The 22,846-nt window shown below is 42.8% G+C and overlaps 1 protein-coding gene across 1 annotated transcript in view; it reads right to left on the bottom strand.

Moving 5' to 3' along the window:
- LPIN2 (lipin 2) overlaps nt 1-22,846 on the bottom strand; it is an 82,736-nt gene that overhangs the window by 19,151 nt on the left and 40,739 nt on the right. The window contains exons 3-7 of the mRNA XM_057526200.1: nt 17,946-18,146; nt 9,890-9,985; nt 7,345-7,643; nt 727-834; nt 5-97 (exon numbers count right to left, since the gene is read on the bottom strand). Of these exons, the coding sequence (XP_057382183.1) occupies nt 5-97; nt 727-834; nt 7,345-7,643; nt 9,890-9,985; nt 17,946-18,146 (797 nt within the window). The remainder of the gene's footprint in view (nt 1-4; nt 98-726; nt 835-7,344; nt 7,644-9,889; nt 9,986-17,945; nt 18,147-22,846) is intronic.

Raw genomic sequence — 22,846 nt, forward strand, 5'->3', positions numbered from 1 at the left:
CGTCCACTCCATGTGGGACTCGGATCTGAGCAGGCTCCCGGCGGGTTTCACCTCCAGCTCTGAGTCGCTCTTAGGACACGCCGCCGGGGAGTAGGGGCTGCAAACACAGGACAAAGAAATGTGATGACTTATTAAAGTCAGGAACCTCATTCTTGCCAAGCTCAACAGATGAAAAGAAATGTAAGTTTGAATATATCAATTTCACCCGCAGATATTTAAAGGCTACTTTTCCACTTGAGCTCTTTAATAATAATAAAAACAATGCCAACTAGCATTTATTGTGGACTTGCCGGGTCCTCAATAATATGCATTATCCCACTTGATTCTCACCAGAAATCAATGAGAAAGGTAATTTATAGCACAGAAAATGCATGGAAAGATGGGTTAACATAATATAGAGAGAAACTGGATTTGAACACAAAGTGTGACTGCACGTTTCTTCACAGTATTAACCACAGTTACAGTTAGTAGTTGACACGAAAAAGAGTTGCAGAGGGTCAAATTCTATGCTGATGGTACAGGTCTACACTGGCCAACTCTGAGAGTAAGTCAGATCAAGTTTAGGAACAAAATAATTATTGAGGGGAAAGGTCTAAATTTGTGTTAAAAGCACACATTCAGTTCCTCTTCTGTATGAGAGACATGGAAATATCATCATGTCGAATAACAGAAAAGCTATCAGTATATCCTTTCTTTAAGAAACGGAGAAATTTCAAGAATACTTACTTGTCTAAGGGGGACCAATCTCCATCAGATAAGGGGTAGTGGTCTCCAGAATGGAAAAGCAGAGGCTCCTTATATTCTTCTTCCTTTAAGGAAGCATTTGAAGATCCTCTGTGAAAGGGGGAAAAAAAAAAAAAGAGACAGACAAAACAATGACATCTATGTCAGCTTTAAAATATCCCCCAATTCTAACTGACACACTGTTCTAAATTATACAAATGAAGAAAGTCAAATGATTAATAACTATCTCTCTTAAAAGGAAAATATGAAGGAGAAGAGGGTTCACTGTTGCTACACACCGGTCACCACTGCAATCACCATTTAAACACGGGATAAACAGGAGGAACGGTAAAGAAGATGGGATTAAAAACTCCTTTTTACATCTGTTAGGGGTATTTGATTCAGAACCTACAAGAAGAAAACTAAGGCTTTACATATATTGCATCCAATTCTTACAAATCTGAAGTAGTAAAGTCTTATTTTAGGTATTACGTAATCAAGGATCTATGGGAGTTTAGTAATTTGCCCAAAGTAAAAAAGCTCCTAAGTAGTTGGATTCAAAACAAGCAAGCCCTTGTTCTTTTCCACTACACTCTCCTGCATATTACAGAAAATGTAAGCAAGCAAACAGCTGAAGACAAAAGCTATGGCTCAAAAATGCAAAAATACCCTAAAAACTCTTAAAAACCCAGAACTTATTTTCTTCTTGGTTGGGCCCAAGCATTACCTGAGAACTTTCTCTTAGAATCTACGTGATATAGGGATGCGAGGAAGATGACACGAAAGTATGATAAGTGCTTTTAAAATTCATTCACAGACCTTGGAACTGTAGGAGACTTAACTAATGCTAGTAAGGTTTTAATTAATTTACCCTTTGTTTTTCTTGAATTTGCAGAATTAATATAACTAACTTGCCATATAACCTTGCAAACACCCCTCAGAAGCACCGTGGGCCCCAGTTTTTCATCTTTAAGTTGGAAATTTTTCTCTTGTCCTGTCTATTTGATAAGAGTCAATGTGAGATTTATGCGGTGTGTCATGGTGAAAGCCCTGAAAAGTATACAGAAAAGCAGAGGAAAAACTCTGAACAGTGTAAAACACTATATAATACAAATTTAAGAGCTTCTTACAGAAAATTCAGTGTTCTACCAGGACAGATATTAGATGTGAAATGATGAGACGATCTATCGCTTAATCTGCTAGACTAAAAATAGGGATAGAAACCATTTTATTAATTTGTATTATCTCTTTTCTCTCTTTACACCTTAATTTAACATGCTCTGATTTACCGCTAACTCTGACACGTAACTATTTTTCCAAGTAGCTGCATTTCCTAATTTAAGCTTTACCTAACCCTAATCTTCTTTCTCTCAGAAGGATTAAGCTCTGGCATACCACCTCATTCAAGGGGAAAGATACACATACTTGAAAAAGGCTGAAATCCAGGTAAAAATACTCCCTATCTTAAAAGAGGAAATTCAAATGGTATAGAAGCAAAAAGGGAAAATCGGATGCTACGAACAGTCCTTATTTGCCAAATCTGAAAGGACAGTACAGCTTGGCCCACTACTATTCATATATTTGAAAGCGGTTTGAAAAGAGCAATGTAAATGCCGTAGAAAATTTTTTATTAAACATATTTTGTTTTTGGAACGTTATTTCACCACAGTATAAAAGGTAAGCCAAGAAGAATACAGCAAAGCAAACTGGATTTAATAAAATAATGAAAAAAAGAGAGAGAGAGAGAGACCAGGCACCGTTTAAGAATTTACAAGCCCAGGAAGGCAGGACATGGTCTTCTCTGGGCGGATCCGGACAAAAATAGAGCCCATTAGCTTAGACCCATCAGAGTGATAGAAAAGTCTGCTGATGCTGAGGCTCCTTTCAGGCCTGTGATTCACTGAAAACCCGCCAAGCACGTTCAGAACAGCACACGTGGCTGAGGTCAGGCAGCCAGCGAGGCCAAGCACGACGGGGTCACTTTAAGCATGTGACACGAGGATGTAATAAGGGAGGGTATAGATTAGAACACGGAGAAATGGTATGAACACTGACTCTATTTACGTTGAAACACAGGACAAATAGCTACATTAATGGTGAACAGCAGAGGATCCGCGGCCGAGCAGATGGTCTAAGGCTGGGTCAGGGTGGTGGGCGAGGTTCAGCTGAAGTTCACGTGAAGTGTGTCTAGAGCACTTCAGCCTTCACAGACGCCCCAGCACCGCAACTCCAAGCTCAGCTTCATTTGGTAAAACAATTATTTTTCTCATTCAAAAGCCAGAAGTTACGTGATGTATACAAGTATCAAAATTCACTGAACTGCACACTTAGATCCATGAATATTATTGTATGTAAGTTACACCTCAGTTTTTAAAGAACAGGGACAAAAACCAGTACAAAGTCAAAATCAGTAGCCTGAATTATTTACGTGGGATAAATGAGAAGGACTAGGTAAGTTTTAGTCTATGTAGCTGGCAGCAAGTACATAAGAGATAAAGCGGGCTAACTACCGCGACCAAAGTTCACCGTTAACACGGCGCTGACCCTCACCCTCAGTGCCGGATCAATCAATCTCACTGTGACTAATGATCCAAGTTTGCTTCAGGATACAGGACATTTCCCACGACAGGGCAGAAGAGAGCTGGGCAACGTGTCTCCTGGATCAGAATGATGGGGAGGGGAACACGCGGCCCCAGGCCCCTGCCACTCAGCCCCCAGATCTAACTCTGTGTGTCTGCTCTGGTGGATTAGGAGTAGAGGTTCCTTTCTGACGGCACAGTTGTAATCCTCCATTGCAGTTACTGCATTTCCAGCGGCTGAGTGTTTTATACATTTGCACTCAAGACTGTGATATAGCATCATCCCACATGAAAAGTCTCCTCCTTCCCAGAGGCTACAAGTGCCCAGGTGCACTGTTTTTAATACATATACACCTGTACATCCGTCCATCCGTCCTCTGGAATGACGGACAAGGCTCCCACGCTATACTCAAGCCAGAAGCCCACCTTCAGGAGGGGAGACTCATCAGGCACAGCTCACACAAAGCCCTGTGCGGGTTAGACCTCTCCAGCTCCCACAAAGGGGTTTCCTCTGGCTGCACGACACCAGCCTGCTTCCAAGAGTAATTTCATCTTTCTGCTGCCTCCTTCAAGGAGCCTAAATTAACCTTAATTCTATTATCAATGAAATTCTTGAAAAGTTAGGAGTTTAAACAGAATGCTATTTATCAAAATAGAAATAAAACCAATTTTAGGTAACTTCTCTGTAAACAAAATTTCTCTCCTACCAGGTAGGGGCTGAGGAGGGGAAGGTATTTAAAAGCTACAAATTCCCCAAATCCCCGTAATCTGTGGATCTCGTAACCGCAAAAGCAGTTGATTTCCTAGTCTTTTTCTCTCTGATTCTTTAATGTGCTATTTAACATGCTGTTAATACTTTTGACCCTGAATATCTTCCTCCACATTTCTGATTTTAGAACCTGGATGCTGAGCGGGAAGGGGCCTGGCAAGCCATGCAGTTCAGTCCTCGGATTTCACAGACTGAGAAACGAAGGCCAGAGTGACCACAACCAGACGTGTAACGGCCCCGTCCTCTCCCTTATCAGCTCAGCGTGAATTTCAGGCCGACACCTGCACGACCGTTACATTTTGTCTTGCATTTGTCACTGCCGACCAGACCAGCACTCCTACAGATTTGGTTGATACAGTCTTCCGTACCATCTGGAAAAGGAAGGCATGCACTAATACTTCTGCAGTGCATTCACTTACAAAAGTCCTTTAGAACAATGACTTGTGCATTTAGCACGTGATTCTGCACGTTTTAGAAATGTTTCACCTTCCTAAATTGAAGCTGCAGGTTGTTTAGGAGTTCTAAACGTTGCTCTATTATAACAAAGGACACGTGTCAACAACCCTTTAGAGGCAAAACGTTACTTCAGCACCTTTTCTGGTAGATCCTGGAAGAATTTTAGTTGGCAAAAATATTTCCAGGAATTAAGGTGCTTAAGGGAGTATTACAGTGCTATCCCAAATAAAATTTACAGGTGCGTGTATTTCAAGTTTTTCTCAAAAGAACATGTTTCCTGCCTACCTACACATTATAAATAAGCCAAAACTTTTAAAGGAACTGTTTACATTCTCCTTGTAGTTCACCGTTTTGTTCTGTTTTCTTTTGGGGTGGTAGTGCCGCACAGCATGTGGGGTCTCAGTTCCCCGACCAGGGATCCAACCCTGGCCCCTGCAGTGGACGCGCGGAGTCCTAACCACTGGACCGCCAGGGGAGTCCCTACACTCTTCTTAATAGCACTGAAATCAAGGAATGGAAGATATGAAAGGGTCTCTTAGTTTGTACTCCTAGGGAAGCAAAGGAGAAAGAACCCTTAAAAAATTGAAAGCAGGAAGAAAAGGATGGGAAGAGTGTCTTTTTAAGAAATTGTGGGACTTCCCTGGTGGCGCAGTGGTTAAGAATCCGCCTGCCAATGCAGGGGACACGGGTTCGAGCCCTGGTCCGTGAGGATCCCACATGCTGCGGAGCAACTAAGCCCATGCGCCATGGCTGCTGAACCTGTGCTCTAGAGCCCGCGAGCCACAACTACTGAAGCCCGCGCGTCTAGAGCCCGTGCTCTGCAACGAGAAGCCACCACAATGAGAAGCTTGCACACCACAACGAAGAGTAGCCCCTGCTCACCCCAACTGGAGAAAGCCCGAGCGTGGCAACAAAGACCCAATGAGGCCATAAATGAACGAATGAATGAATAAGAAAAAAACATATATAAAAAAAACTGTGGTACTTTTTTTCATTAGCTTAAAATTCCTTTTGGGAATCAATGATATAAAAGTAGAGTTCAGAGCTTTTAAAATTAAGCTCTTCCCACCTAGTGTTTTGATACTGAAAAAAAAAAGGCACACAAATTTGTTATTGCAGACTTTAAAGTTTTGTATGTACAAATGGTTTACACTGCTCTGCAGAGTCTAAAGTACTGTCCCACTATGGCCTTCTGTTGTCTGGTTCTAACAGGAATTCTGCCTTCGATCAGAACGGAAACCCAGGTCTCATACGTTCACTGCGGGGGGAGTGAATCACCATGTGACAGCTGATAAGTAGGAAACAATTTCACGTATGAAAGATTATTATTAAATGTAGGAATCTGTTCTGGGATTTACAACCCAGATTTTAAAATTTTAGAAAACAACTAACAGTTTTGCCAAAAAGGGATTATTCTACTACCTTATTCACTAACAGCATAATTATAACAACAACATATTAGTAAGTTTTTTTCTTGACTTGACTATTTAAAATAAAAGCTTGGGGGCTTCCCTGGTGGCGCAGTGGTTGAGGGTCTGCCTGCCAATGCAGGAGACACGGGTTCGAGCCCTGGTCTGGGAGGATCCCACATGCCGCGGAGCAACTGGGCCCGTGAGCCACAATTGCTGAGCCTGCGCGTCTGGAGCCTGGGCTCTGCAACGGGAGAGGCCGCGACAGTGAGAGGCCCGCGCACCGCGATGAAGAGTGGCCCCCGCTCGCCGCAACTAGGGGGAGCCCTGGCACAGAAACGAAGACCCAACACAGCCAAAGATAAATAAATAAATAAATTTAAAAAAAAAAAAAAAAAAGGAAAAGAATAGCTTTAAAAAAAATAAAAAATAAAAAAAAAAAATAAAATAAAAGCTTGGTAAATAAAACACTAGACGTCAAGGTAGAGTTTATGCTTGGTATATATTTGGTTACTTCCCCTCTTTTCCATGATGAAGAGAACCTGAACAGCAGTAACTTTCCCAGCGAGGGGGGCACGAGCTCTCCTTCCAGCAGCTGAGGTGAAAGCATACAGTGACAGCGTTGACCTCATAAGGCCACCCTCCCTGCACCCCAATTCAATCAGGGTTTGGAAATTCAGGATTACTTGTCCAGCAGTCACCAAGGGAAAGAACCACCCTGCTGACACACCCATGGTCCATCCAGCACCAGGGCCACCACTGAGCGCAACAGGGGGAAGATAGTCTTATGAAAATCGAGTCCTGAATGAAAAAGTACATATTTTACCCCAAACTCTTACCTTTTAAACCCCAGACAGAGCTGACTTGAAAACTGGCATCTATTTTGAGTTCTTCTACTGAGCTGGTAAATAAGCAGTGATCAAGATTTCTCACTTCAAAACAAAAACAAAACCCTCCTTCCTCCTCGACTTACTAGGATGTTGATGATAAACTCAAAACCACCACCTTCAACTCAGGAACAGACAGACACAGAGCACCGACCACAGGGTAGGGAAAAACACCCCCGGTGTCCCATCTGCCCGCCAGGCACTAGTTCAGATCTTCTACGTGACGTATGATTTCCTTGGCTTTCGGAAACTTACTGGGTAAAATGAGACACACTGCCAGTCGGCTTCAAGCGATATTTTAGTGCTGCAGCAAGGTGTCTGACAGCACATTTTGTACAGCTGCAGAAAGGAACAAAGAAAATGCCTCTCCCACTTATTCCGCGATAAACTGCCAACAGGGGAAAAACAAGTCCAAACCTCAGACTGGAGACCCAGGGGAGAAGCACCAGCACCCGCTGCAGCCGAGCTCTGCCCATGGCATCTGCGCAAGGAGACGCCCCCCCCACCCCACCGTAGCCTACCGTGCCGCCTGGGCCGCCTTGTCGTCGTCCGAGCTCAGCTCCGCGCCCGCGGCGGCTTCTGCAGGGGAAGCGGCCTGCTCCTCCTTCTTACTGTCCTGCTTGCATTTCTTCCTCCTTCGCTTTTTCTTTTTCACAGAACTGGGGGTGAAAACTGTCTCTGTTTCCAGAATGTGGGAGACGTCTGAACTCTGAGATGGTCTTTCACTTCCACCTGGTTTCACCAAAGGGGGGTCAATATCTGTAAAGAACTGATGTTCGGTAGGGATTGGTGAGGTGGCGAGGTAGGCAGGAAGTCCTTCCTTAAAGAGAACACGGAGAAAGAAAAGTTGTCTGTGACGAACGGTACAGTGCATCAAAACCACCACCATTTTTGGTGGATCCAACTTTCACAGTGGTAGAAAGAATACCTACCTAGTTCCCGAAGGTAAGAATGTCACACTGAGCTCAGGCACTGCCCACCCTACCTAGATAGGCCTCCACCCCCCTGCAGGGCTTAGCATCAGCTCATGTGGGTCCACGTCGCTGAACACCGTGGAGGAATCGACGTGCTGACTCAGCACGGAGCACGTGGAAGCTCAGCCAACGCGCTTGCCGTAGGGGTGGATGAGCTGGACGTCCGTCAGTACGAGCACGGTTCGAGGAATGGTGCTGGGGTACATCCACACTAGGGACTACCGTGCAGCTAGTAAAAGGACAAACTTCCACCCAGAACTTCTGACTTGGCAGGGATGTTGATGACACACAGTTAAATGACGACAGTGAGAAACTAAAGGTCAGTAACTGGAAGTCAGGTGGGTTCGGGTCATGTTTATCCCCCTTTAAACTGTGAGCCCCTGGAGAGAGGGACTTTTCTTCATACCATGTAGCAGAGAGTAGTAATTCCAGGGTTGCTGAATGAATTAAATTTTTTAACTTTTAAAGAAAAGCACATTATGCTAAAGAAAATCTGGTCAATTTGGTCATACATGGAACAGGAAAAAAAAGGCTGGAAAGCTGACACTCTCCAGGTTGACCCTGCTAAGCGTAGTTTTAAACGGAATCATGAGAACTGACGTGAGAAGCAGGCAGCAGACTCTCAGGAACGCAGTCCTCTCACTGACTGCATCTGCTGCTTTATTCAGAGCCTCATCAGTGTGACAGGTTACGTCAAAAATGTTTTCTTCTTACGATAACTCGCTTACTGTTTCATTCTGCCTTTTGCCTCTGTCTCTGATGAGGCAAATTTTTCTCTAGGCCAAGTAAATGCAAATAACGTAATATAAAAACAAATAATTAAGATACTAGGAAGAATACTGGTCTGGTAGGTTCCCCTTCATAAACACTGTTTCTTTGCTGCTGTTTACAGAACAGTACTGACGCGGCTGGCTTCCAGGCTAAATTAAAAACCGGTAAACAATCTCATTCTGCTATTGTTTATCTTTTCTTTGTGAATTTATGACATCATACTGGCAGTTCATGTTCAAAACCAAAAAAGTAGCTCTGTGCCCTTAACAACTTGAAGCTTATTGTTTTTGCTATCTGAGGTTTTATTCTTTATGATGAAAGATTAACGATACCTTCTAAGAACTTTTTTTTTTTTGTTACTTTTTAAAAAGAGTTTATTTGTTTTATTTATTTAGTTTTGGCTGCATTGGGTCTTCATTGCTGCACGTGGGCTTTCTCTAGTTGCAGTGAGCGGGCTTCCCATTGTGGTGGCTTCTCTTGTTGAGGAGCACGGGCTGTAGGCACACGGGCTTCAGTAGTTGCGGCACGCAGGCTCAGTAGTTGTGGCTCGCGGGCTCTACAGTGCAGGCTCGGTAGTTGTGGCGCACGGGCCCAGCCGCTCCGCAGCATGTGGGATCTTCCCTGACCAGGGATCGAACCCGTGTCCCGTGCATTGGCAGCGGATTCTCAACCACTGCGCCCCCAGGGAAGTCCCCTTGTAAGAAGTTTTAAAAAGATCCACTTTAAATCAATCAAGAACAGCTCAGGAACATTCACATCAGTGGATACGTGAGGGGAGTGGGGCAAATTGTGCTCTCTTGCTGAAAGAGGCCAAACGTGCAATAATCATTCATAAAGGGCAGAGGCCAATTAATTAAAATCTCTTGAGACTGTAATAAACTAATGTACCTGACTCTTCAAGGTTTGGGATGTAATGTCCCCAACGAAAACGTCAAAACATGTTTCCCAAATTTAAAGATCACACATGTACACACGCAGACACGGCCTGAAGAGATACGCCATGATTACTCAGGTGGAACTGAGTGTATTCAGGCCAAGGTGTAAACTGTACAGACACCACCTAATAAAGTCACTGTAAGCTCACAAGAGGGGTAAGTGCCAAGGTCTTCGGCCCACCCTCCAGCCTGGAACTCGTGCGGGGAAACTTGCTGCCCCTCCAGCTCCTTTCTGCCAGCCGAGTTCTTCAACCTAAAACTAAAGCTTGTCTAACCAGCAACAATCGTCCCCACAACTCACCATGAAAACTAAACGTTCTGTTCTGGGATGTGCACCGTGGGCCTGAACACAACGTGTGAAGTGGATGTGACCCACCAGAACTTACATATTCCTCTTCGGTCTCCTCCACAAAGAAAGCCTCCCCATTGTCACCCAATTTCATGTGAAGATCCACTGCATCGCCATTGATTTCTATGTCAATCTAAGAGGAGAAACAAAGTATGACCTGGCATTAAGAGTCTGTCATTCAAGCTCAACTAAGCCTAGATTCTGGGCTCTCAGGCCAAACTTAGTACTGAGGCTCCCAGGGTGACGGCCTCAGAGAGACCCCACCTCCTGCCCCACGTCCCACCCTTACACCACCAGACTGAAAGAAAACGTTTCATCACTTACTTTCATAACAAATTTTAAAAATATATTTAATTTCTCAAATGTCATAAAATGGGGGAAATGTCATCGTCAACACACACTTGAGCCCGTTTGGAGGTTACGGCACAGCCAGGCCTCGCCGTGCGAGGCCCAGATCAGCACAAATCTCAGTTACCACAGTATGTTGACTGCGTAACTGCAGGAGAAGCACAAACGTGTGCTTCTTCAACCACAGGTGGAAGCTCTTCCATCCACAGGTCACCACAGCCGTCCTGCGGTGTCCGCAGGGGGTTGGCTCCAGGACCCTCCTCAGATACTCAAATCCACTCATGCCCAAGTCCCTTACATATAAAAGGGTGTAGCATTTGCATATAACCTCCACACATCCTCCTGTGTACTTTAAATCATCTCTAGCTTACTTATAATACCTAATACAACATAAATGCTATGTAAATACTTGCCAGCGTGCAGCAAATTCAAGTTTTGCTTTTGGAATTTCCTGGAAAAAATTTTTTCCAAATGTTTTTGATCCGAGGTTGGGTGAATCCTTGGATGCAGAGCCCATGGATACAGAAGAGCGACTGCATGTAAATAACAGATGCCCATCATGATCAGTAACTCATCACGTCACTTTTCCAAAGTCTGTCGGTGACTAGTCCCAGCACATCTGTTACTCAGCTCAGGCACAGGCAGCAAAGCATGTGGTTGTGTTGCCTCCTGGTCTCCCAGTGATAAAGCCAGTTGACATTTTATAAAATGGATAATTGAAAGAGGCAACTGGCCAAGATCAAAGAGCAGTAAAGAAACAAACAGTACTAGTGCTGGAAGTAAAATCAAACTGAACGTCAGCAGTTATAGAAGAAAGAGCCGACCTTGCGAACAGGAGACTCAGGATGAGCTGCCAGAGGAACCTGGAGGTGAGTTTATACCAGAAAGGAGGAACATGGCTGAGATGAAAGGATGAAGACCCAGAGGAAGGGACACAGGCAGAAACCTGCAGGTTGAAGCAACTCCCAGAGATGCTTCATGACATGGGAATTTCAAAGGATGAAAAGCTAGAAGCTGATGTAGACTTAGAAAGGAGTAGGACAATTTACCAAGACAAAGAAAAGATGCTTGTTCCATAGCGTGTTACATCAAGAAGGTAAGCCCTGTTCAAACTACTCCTGACGAAGTTTTTTACAAAGAAACTTAGTTCTCATTGTTTCTAATGTTTTAAATTGCAGTGCCCCAAACACTATTTTACTATTTTTCATTTTCTTATACATTTATAACTGATAGTAGGAGTTTTTAAAAGTTTTGACCAAAGCTTACAGAGGTCGTGGAAGAATCCTAATTTCCCTCATCGACTGAGCTTCCTTTTGCAGGGTTTCGGCTTGCCCATTTTTATGGTCTGTACTACTATGCAAAGTGAGGAATGTTTGTTTTTATATATATACACACACACACACACACACACACACACATATATACACACACACACACACACATATATATACATATATATATACACACAGACATATATATATCAGGTACTACCATATCACTTAAAAATAAAGTAATTGCTTATCTGTAAGCTGTGAATAAATACTTTTAAATATTTTACAAAAATAAATACCAACTTTCAAAACTCTTATGGATAACTTGTAAACTCTGGTTTTAGACTGTTCAGGGGATATAAAGATGAACACACAAAGGCATAATATAGACAGAAGTAGAACAGTCCATAACCTCAGTGTCCTTAGCTCTGCATGGCCCTCGTGGTGGGAACAACTGTAGGGTCTGCTGGGTGTGTCCCAAGGAGGACCAACGACCGCTTCTGACCAGAGACTGAGCCCTGGTTCACGTCCAGTCATGGAAGGCAGCTCCATCTTCCCAGGAGCCACGGAATGATGGGATAAGTAACATCACATTAAAAAATATTAGTTGACATATGTTGTCAGTGCTTGTTTTAAAAATTCTACGTATGAATAACATAACCACATTGAAGGGAAGAAGAAGAAAACTAAGTAACTTTGAAAAACAGTATGTTGACTACAGAATTCTAAGTCTGAAGACAAAAAGAACTGTAAACAAATATTGTACTGTAGTTAGTAATTTTTTTTTAATCACAGACATGGGTCAGCAATTCTGAAACTACTTTATGTGTATTCTAGTACTGAACAAATATGTAAATATACTGTGGATAATGAGAAGCATGTTTCTCAACATCAGAGAAAGAAGCTACAAATATGCAGATGAGGAAGAACCCTGTGGCGATCGGCTGGAGAGGGAGGAATCACTGTGAACTCCCGATTTTCACAGACGGACGTAGATGCAGGTGTGGGCACGTGTATGTGTATACATGCATGGACTTCCTAGCTCTGCTGGCTGAGAGGGCCTACAAGCAATTATACCTCAGACTAATGAGCACACCCAGTGACCACGTCTTCGTTTCCAGATACTATTCTCCAGTAACAGGAACCAAGGCTCCTTGGAGAAATAAAAATAATCCTGGGGCCGAGGCAGGGAAAGTAGAGTCTCCCAGAATATCTTATGGTGCCAGAGAGTAAGGAAGTGCTCAAAAAATGACGGGAGCATTTCAAAAGGACTCAACTTGAAGGAGCGTCCAACAGCCAAATCTGGGACAATCTTAGCAACTACAGAAATAATGACTATAACCCACAGGGTAAAATTAATATCCATGAGTCCATACTGATCTAATTAAATAACTGAATAATTAAGTAAATAAGAGAAGAAAAGCTCTTCGACAAAGTACAATTTCAATTAATAAATGGAGCAGGAAGAATGGAAATAGAAAGTCACCATTTGGGAAACACCACAACAATAGCCGCCGCAAAGTCCACCGTGTAAGCTAAAATTCATGGTGGAAGCACGACAAGAAACAGGGTATGCACACAGTCTCAAAGCTTCTTCCCACAAGTAAACTCACAGCCAAGAAACCTTGCAGACACCATTCAGCAAGTGATCAGAGTTAACATCACCAGTAAGGAGACAGCAGCAGGGCGGGGCTCCTCAGCCGAGAGACCAGGAAGGGCACACCCCCGCGCGGTGTCATTCTCACCGAAAGGAGAAAACACCAGACAAACTCACACTGAGGGACAATCTACACTGTAACTGTTCTGTACTCTTCAGAAGTCAAGGTCAAATGGAAAGACCTTGACAGAAGTCAAGGTCATATGTTAGAGAACACAGGGTGAGAGCAACACGGGATCCCGAAACAGAAGACAGTAGTGGAAAAACTGGTGAATCTGTAATAAGGTCTTTTGCTAATAGTTTATACTGATGTTAATTTCCTGGTTCTGATAATTGTAACTATGGTCTCGTGAAACATGAACATTAGGGGAAGACGTTGGGTGAAGGATATATGGAAACTTTTAAAACTGCATATGCAACTTGTCTGTACATCTAAAATTAATATAAGCTAAAAAACATGTGAAAATCATAAAAAACAAAGACTGAGGAACTGTCACGGAGTGGAGGAGACTAAGAAGACAGGACAACGAAACACTCTGTATCTTGATGGTGGTGATGGTTTCATGGGTGCACACATATGTTTAAACTTACCAAATATATCCTTTCAATATGTGCAGTTTATTGTGTTAATTATAAAATAAAGCTGTAAAAAAAAAGGATAACACTATAAAAGGAAATCAGAAAAACAGGCAACTAAGAATTGAATACAAAATAAGTTTAAAATCCTATATTAAAAAATCCCTATGTAATTTCAGAAATGTTAATAAAATGATTATTTTACACAAAACTCATTTTTCTTCTACTTTTTAAAAGAAAGGGCTGCATGAAGCAGTTTCCACAGGACAAACACTAACCCTAACTCATTTCCCAGCCAGCCTTCTTAGTGCTTTCTATTACTGGGAACATTTACTGCTAAAAAAGTTGCATATGGCATGAACTCTTAACTCTTCTAAAACAAAGTACTGCAACAAATTCCCGGGCTAAAGAAAAATACGCTTTCAGATAAGTGTTTAAGTTTTTTTTTTTCATAATAAACTAGTTGAAGTCACATAAGCATCTCGCGTCATCTAAGGTTTCTAAAGCAGCTGTAATAACAGCAGCTTCTTCCACAATCACAGGAAGAATGTTTCTAACTGAAAAAGTTACGTGAGAACAGAAAAAGTAATGAAAAAAATTTTTTTCTGGACTATAGGCAAGAAGATAGGGAAAAACTAAATTCACTCCATAATGCCAGATTTCAAGTTTCTCAGGATGACTTAATTAAATTTATTCAACTAGAAGTTAGACATATAAAATAATTTAAATAACCATGTTCGTTGATTTGCTGTTATATAAAATTTTAAAGTTAAACTAAACAGTAAAAATGAAATGTTTAAAGTTATTTTATCTTAATAAAAAAATAACAGATTCAAATTCATATTGTCCTTCAAAATTTTCACCTTTGCAGGTTACCCATTTATCTAATGTAGCTGGGAAAACGGAATGAGGCTTCTTTAGGATGCAAATTCAAAGTCTGTTTTAAAACTATTTTAGAAAAGTTAACCCTTTGGTTTATATTTATAGCCCGTATTTTTAGGGATCAAATACGACATTTCTTAATACGACTACTTTAGTCTCTTGATTTGACTCTAAATGGAGTTTGGTTCTCTCCAAAAATTGAACCTAACATCAAATTGTGCCAATATGGAGCATACTTAAAGGAATATGTATGCCATGAGTTCTTTAGGCCACAAAGGAAAAATACTAAAAATATTTTGAGAGATGGAACCAAGTTGGAATAAATGCTTCCCGAGGTGACTATTGTAAAGAGGACGCTCATTTTGATGTTACTACTTCTAGTAAACTGGTTTCTAAAACGCTCATTTCCATATAGTCATACTTCCTACACTGTGCCTTAGTTTTGCTCAACACATGTGACAGATGTTGAAACATAACTGATTTTGAGAAATGCTGGTTGTAGCAGACACTTGTCTTGGCAGGCCATCCTTTGGATAAGAATGTCTCTGGTCTCCTTTGGGGATCTACTCTCCTCTATTCCAGACCATCTACTTCCGGGGCAGCTGCAGAGAGTGGCAGTGGGGCTACTCCCCAAGCCAGGCCAGTCAGTATATTCCACCCCCACCTACAGTGACTAGTTCCTGAGACGCGCGACCCCAGGCTGACAGGGCGGCTAACACTGGTCCTTCTGTAGGCAGGAGACGCTGTCTTCCCTCTGGGGATGCTGAGTCAGTGGAAGTCAGCCTGAAGATACTGGCAGCCATCTTGCATAAGACAGACAGACACAAAAGGAAGCAGAGCTGAGAGGTGAGGGGAGACAGTTCTGACAACACCTTCAGAGGCTCTAAGTAAAGCCCTGACTCATTCAAATACTCGTGTACTTTACTTACACAAGCCAATTTAATTCCTTTTTTGCCTAAGCTAGTGTGAGGTGGCTTTTTGTCATCCACAATGGAAACTGTCCTAATACACTGGGTTATTTAACTTTGATAAGTAATTAAATCATCAGTTGTGTTAAATCAACAAAATTAATATTTAAAAATATCAAGTGCAGGTTTACCTTCTGAAATTCAGCTCCTGAGTTATGAAATATACAGGGAGTATTGCGTTCTATCAAACAAGAACACAGCAACGGCAGTGGGAAAATTATTATATTGCAACTTTCTAACCAGAGGTTTTAAGGTGGTTATGATTTCAAGTCCACTTCATAGGTGTCCCCATATTTGAAAACTGGGTTCTTAATTTAAAATCAATGGACAGCTTTCCCTAATCCAGAATGACCTAAAATAACACAAATAGTTCATCCAAATTGCCAGAGTGTCTCAGGGCAGACATGGTTTTGGTTTTACTGTCACAGGAATGCTATGCTTTGGTTCAAATAGCCAAATTTCCTCCCAAATATATACTTTGGGTTTCTGGGCTACCCAGGTAAAGAACGGGAGAGAACTTTTCTCTTTTCCTGGGTCTCATGGATAGACTTCTACTAAAAGTTAAGGATTTGACCAGATATTGAGCACAATGATTTGCGTAGCCTCATACAGAAACTGTCTACTTTCTTAATTAGAAGCATACAACATGCAGAAACAGAGCTCTTATCTGCCCAGTCCCATTTACAGATGCGCAAATGCTTATATACATCAGCCCATGGGTTCCAGTTTGAAGGCCAGAAGACTTATCCAATCTGCTAATCAAAAACCCAGATCATAGATGGGAAAGGGGCGGGGGGGGGGCGGTGGTGGTGGGAAAGGCTTGTAAGCCATTTTACAAATAGATCCTGGCACAATTAATGGGAAATTTCAGTGCATAAACAGTTTGTTGCTGATGCTTCCAAAGCAGATACAGTCTGAAAATACTACAGGTTAGTGTTACCAGAAGAAAAAAAAAATTCTGGAGAAGCTAAACTGTGGCTAAACACTGTTTTGCAATGGAAAGTTTCCAAATCACTCAGTACATCACCAGTGCTTTTGGTTTCCAAAGAGTGACTCTGAACAGAGGCCGGACCACACAAGCCCTGCCACCCTGAAACATGGCTCTCCAGCCACTTTCAAAATAACATAAGTTCAATTAAAATAGAGGGAAATTTCTATTTTAAAGAATAAGATCAGGGACTTCCCTGGTGGCCCGGTGGTTAAGAATCCGCCTGCCAATGCAGGGGACACAGGTTCGAGCCCTGGTCTGGGAAGATCCCACATGCTGCGGAGCAACTAAGCCCGTGCGCCACAACTACTGAGCCTGTGCGCTACAACTACTGAAGCTCGCGCACCTAGAGCCTGTGCTCTGCAACAAGAGAAGCCACCGCAATGAGAAGCCTGCGCACTGCAACGAAGAGTAGCCCCCGCTCGCTGCAACTAGAGAAAGCGCGCGCACAGCAACGAAGACCCAACGCAGCCACAAAAAAAAAAAAAAAAGAATAGGATCAGCTATGTTATTAGCCGAAATCTGAAAACAGATGTTTTCAACTTAGGACAATGGTCCTCTAACACATACTTCTGTGCTACAAAATGGTGTGGATTCTTTCATTGCGCTTGAAAATCCTGACAAAATCTCCTTATGCTGTTTAAGTAGATACTGTGGGACAGGAGTAGAAAGAAAAATACTACTATGTACCTGCGAAGTTTACTGTTAGCTCAGCTTTTTCTAACATGATTGATGTCAGATCAGATATACTAACAGACTTTCCAAGTGCTCCATAACCTGAAGGAAAGAGGATGTAAAAAAAAAAAAGAAAAAGGAAAACCAACACAAATACCTTCTTTCTGAAAGAATCTTCCCTAAAATAAAAGCCTGTGGATTTTCATTTCAGTCAGATTTGGAAAAAGTCCTGGTATTTACAATAAACTTTAGATTACAAGTAAGATTTTACAGCTTTGTCAAAATAAATGCACAAACTTGGCATTAATGTATTTCATTTAAACAAACGTACTCTTGAGCATGCCAATCTATTCCAGTCACAACTGGTCTGAAGGCATTACACTAAATATTTTAAAGTGCTGTAAAAGGTAAAGGAACTTTTTCTAAATACACCTGATTTCCCCATTTATAATTCTAGTTTCTGTTTTGATTTTCTGAGTTGCAACACATAGGATTATTAAGACGATGTTCACCTCTTTTTCCCCCTAGACTTCCTGTAGTAGGGCTTTTTGAATTTAGAAGCAACTTCAAAAACAGTACAGAAGACGGACTTCCCATACCGCTGTTTTCAAAAGCATATAGGTTTTCAAAACAGAAACACACACACAGGTCCCAAGAGCTCACAGGAACGATTTACTCTGCCCCCCGGCCTCTCATCCTCCTGGAGGACAGGACGCGCCCGCACTCACCACTTTCTCTTTGGAGCGCAGGACGCCCAGCTTCCCGAAGCGCACGTGGAAGGGCGAGCACTGGTAGGAGCCATCCTGCTGCCGCACCACCACGACGTCGATGCAGCCGGACAGCGTGGCCTGGTTAATGCCCTTGTAGAGCTCCTTCACAGTGACAATCACCTGCCCGGCCAGCTGCCCCACGTAATTCATGGTCTGAGACTATAACAGACAAGAAAAAAAGCAGATGAGATGTTAACGCTGAGTTCGTGGGTCTAATGACAGCGACAGAGAAAAAACCGCAGGGCCTAAAACTACATGGCTCGTACGTACTCCAGACTATGATTAGCCCTGCAGACGCTGTGCCCCTGCGTCGCAGGCTAATGCGGCCGCTACACACTTCCACGCGTGGGCAGCCCCACACTGTCCGTCCGCCTTGCTGCTGACAGGCAGCCCAGCCGGGCATGCAGAAGTCCCCTTTCCCTTTCCAGCATCGCGGATCGAGCCTGCTGCCACTGGGTGTTCCCCCCAAAGTTCAGAACCCACAGAGATCCCCAAAGAGCCCCGACTGCCACACGGCCCTCCTGCCCAAGACAACTTGGGACCTGGGGAAAGTGCATCCACTCCGACCAAGCAGCTAAGCAGAGAAGTGACTGAAAATCACTCCCAAGAGGAACCTGAAATCACGCTGTTCCAGTTGGAAGGTAAGTGAGAGATGGGTTTTCTACGGAATTAATCGACTATGGTTCAGAGACACACTAGATTAAACAAACAAACTGGTGAGCTAGGCTGGGTCTAACCAATTTATAACAGTACTTTGAGGGAAAATCCCGTCAGTGCTTCAACACAACTCACTAGAACATATATTCATGTCCCACAAAGTTCAAAGCACAGAAAAGGGTTTTAATCTTGGACCTATTCAAATCAGGATCGCCAGACTGTAAAGGGTCCTCCAGAAAGGGTCAAAAAGGCGGCAAGGGTACCCGACCGGGGCGCAGGGCCACCACACGCTTCATCTGGCCACAGGATGGGGGGCTGGGCCCCCAACTCTTCATTCGTTAGGAAAAAACAGCCACACTTTAGTCCTAAGGCTGTCAGATTTTATTCCCAGTTATCCTTACGACCGCAGTGCACTCATTAGACACTGGCTCTCCTGGCAGAGTGTTAAAGCACAACTGAGCAAAACTCATTCTCCTGAGGACAGGAGGGATGCAGACGGAACCAGAGGCCCTCCACAGCTCTGCTCATCCGGAAGCCGACTTCCACCCAACCAGAGGCCCGACAGCCTATTCTGCAGGGTATTCACCATAAGCACAGCTGTCTCTAAACCCAGATCAAAAGCCTTTCAGCTGCCTGGAGTTCAAAGTTACATGCTCAGAAAAGTCCCGAGAGCACATTCTATGCTGTCAGGTAAGTCCAAAGCTGAGCTAGAAGAACGCCATCCACGGGACAACCAGGGGCCTGCCAGCACCCCTGCTGCAGAAAAACCCACCGCTCTCCACAGGAGAGCCAGCACCCACGGGCAGTGCCCGGATTTCCTGCTCCTGTACACAGTAATCAAGGCCCGTCAGTTTAATGCCATGGAGCAGAGCCACAATAACTTTATCCCAGAAAACGTTTTGAATATTTTAAAGCTAATGCTACCAAGGCTCCAAAATGCACCTACAGAAGAAGCTGGCTTTGAGGATGTAAACCAGCTGCAAAACTTACCAATAAACAGCAGAATACAGCGGCGGGCGTCCTTTATGAGGTAAATTCTAAAACAGTTACAAGTTGGTATGATTTCAGGTCTACAATAATTGATTTGAACTCTAGAGTAAGGCCAAATTAAGCACGTATCAAGCGCTCAATAATGGTTCCTTAAATATTCATGGAATGAATGGTCAAACGAACCATCAACAGAAGAGAATAAAAAAGAAACACGTGCGGTAGTGTTTTAACAGAATATTCGTATTACATCTCATATTCTAAAAATTAATCTTGTATTGTGATAATTGTGGATTCACATACACGTAGTTGTAACTACTAATACGAAGAGATCCCGTGTATACTTTACCCAGTTTCCCCCAATGGTAACATCTGGCAAAATTCTAGTGCAGTATCACAATTGGGTATCAACACTGATTCAGTTAAGATTCAGAACATTGCCATCGTCACAAAGATCTGTCCTATTGGCCTTTTACAGTCACACACACCTACTTGCCTTCTGTCCGCCCTCCCCCCTTAATCCCTGGCAACCACCAATCTGTTCTTCATTTCTGAGATATTTGCCATTGTTAAGGAAGTTATATAAATGGAAGCACACAGCATCTAACCTTCTGGGACTGCCTCTTCCCACTCATATTTCTATGGGGATTCATTCAGGTTGGTGCATGTATCAACAGTTTGTTCCCCTTTATTGATGCCTAGTATTTCATGGTGTGGATATACCGTAGTTTAACCATTCACTTATTGAGGAACAGTTGAGCTATTTCAGATTTTTTGGCTATCACAAAGAAAACTGCTATAAGCATTCATGTACAGGTTTTTGTGTGAAAATAAGTTTTCAGTTGACTAGGGTAAAATGCCCAGGAACGTGACTGCTGGGCTGAATGGGAATCGCATGCTTAGTTTTTAAAGACACTGCCACCAGAGTTGCTGTACCATTCTCCACTCCGACCAGCAATGTCTGAGAGATGCAGTGTCTCTGCATCCCTGCCAGCACTTGGCATTGTCACTATTTTTTATTATAGCCATGATGACAGGTATGTAGTGATACTGGTTTTAATTTGCATTTACCTAATGGCTAATGATGCAGAAAATTTAATTAAATTTTGTTTTATAAAAGAGCACTACAACTAACTTAGAGGAAAAGGGAATACACATCTTTTTGTTCCTTATTTTTGGGGTCACGGTGTACAATTTTTATATGTTAAGAATGTCTCCAAAAACAGAAGTGAAATGAAATTTAGTCCTAAGTAGTTCATCTTTTCACTCTCTTTTAGTATTTTTCAGCAACCTAGAACAGTCCATCAGAATTTTCATATTCTGTAAGTAACATGTGTTCACAACACCCTTTCTGCCTGTCACGGCAAACAGCACCCACGTAATCAATCTTTGTATTATGCTTGACTGATGATGGCAGCAACTTAAAAATGAGTTTTGTTACAAATCAAAAAAAAAAAATTCATAACAAATTATATAGGCCTTTTCTTAAAAGAAACTGAAAAATGATAACTTAAGCATCTACATTCAGCCATAAACAACAGTCTTATAAACTAAATGTGTCATAAGCTTACATCAACTAGAGGACAGAATCCATAATTAAGTGTAACTACATCTATTCGAGATGATTTTAATTACCACGGTCAGAGGATGTGCCGCTATACAAGAGAGTCTATTGCGTAAATGCCAGTTACTAAATGTAGAAAAACACAGGCTGTCAAATCACTGGTTTTCTCTCAGCAGATATAAAGCAACCCTGTTCATATCACGAAGGCTGGGAAAACAAAGTAATGGGAGGCCTGGTGCCTCCACGGGGGGGACGAGGGGCGCCCCATCCAGGCTGGGGAAAGAGCTGGGTAAACAGCTTCCTCTTTAAGCCAAACCTTGCACCTAACTCTTTACTTCTACACGCCCAGCCCAGCAGGGGCCACGATAGAGCCCAGAGAGAAAAAAGTCAGGCCCCTGACATCAGTCTGTCCCCGTCAGCACCTAGGGAAGCGGGACTCTGAACAGGGGCAGAAAAGACAGATGAAGTAATCCACTCACATGTGGGGGACACCCCCACTGAAGACGCTGGCTTTTGAAATAAAGATTTAAAAATACAGCAAAATAATATACATCGTAAACTATTCGTCACGTTTTATGATGAGTGAATGATGAGAAAAAAAAAAGAGGGGGAAATGAATTCAAGAACAGAGTGACAGAAGACACATGAAAATTCAAAGACAAGACAAAGACAGCAACTAATGTAAAGATGCGCACACAGAAGGAGCGACATGTGCCTGAAGGATGCCCACAGAGCAGCACCCCTGTCCCCAGGCTCAAAGGCACAAAGGAAAATATTAAAATGCATTAACTGATTCTCAGAACTGGAAAAACTTATCCAGTCCTGTCTTTCAACAAATACCAAAAACGCTTTTATCACATCTCTGAAATACGGTAAAGTTAACAATCGTCACAATTTTTTGAGACCTCACTATGTACCAAATTCTCAAGCTTATACATGCATTATCATCTCAGGACCACTTTATAGGTGGTTACAGGTATATGTTTAAGATAATGAAACTGAGGCTTGGAAAGGTTAAGTATTGTTATGGACTGTGTGTGTACCCACCCCAAATTCCTATGTTGAAGCCCTAACCCCCAGTGTGACAGTATTTGGAGGTGGGACGTTTGGGAGGTAATTAGGCTTAGACAAGATCATGAGGGTGGGGCCGCATGATGGGATCGATGCCCTTAATAAACAGAGGGGGAGACAAGAGCATGGTCCTCACCACGTGGGGATACAGTGAGAAGGCAGCTGTCTGCAAGCCAGGGAGAGGGCCCTCACTGGGAACTGAATTGGCCAGTACCTTGATCTTGGTCTTCCCCACCTCCAAAACCGTGAGAAATCAATCCTTGTTGTTTAAACCACCCAGTCTGTGGTATTTTGTTATAGCAGCCTGAGCTGCCAAAGACAAGTATCTTCTTAAGCATCATATGCTATACCGCTTTTCAATTCTGGGATACTTCCAGTAGACAGAGACTCACCCCTTTCATGAGGAGGCTTATCCCAATACCAGACAGACAGCCCCGGTTACTACGTCCACCAGAAATCCCACTGCATATGCACCACCCTCTTCTAAAGGACACCACCACACACCAAAGAGTTTACTGTACAACCCAACTGGGTCTCATCTGTTCTGAGCTAAGCGTTCTTAGTCCTTAAAATAGCTGAA

This window comes from Balaenoptera acutorostrata, chromosome 13 (assembly GCF_949987535.1).
Source record: "Balaenoptera acutorostrata chromosome 13, mBalAcu1.1, whole genome shotgun sequence".
Taxonomy (NCBI): domain Eukaryota; kingdom Metazoa; phylum Chordata; class Mammalia; order Artiodactyla; family Balaenopteridae; genus Balaenoptera; species Balaenoptera acutorostrata.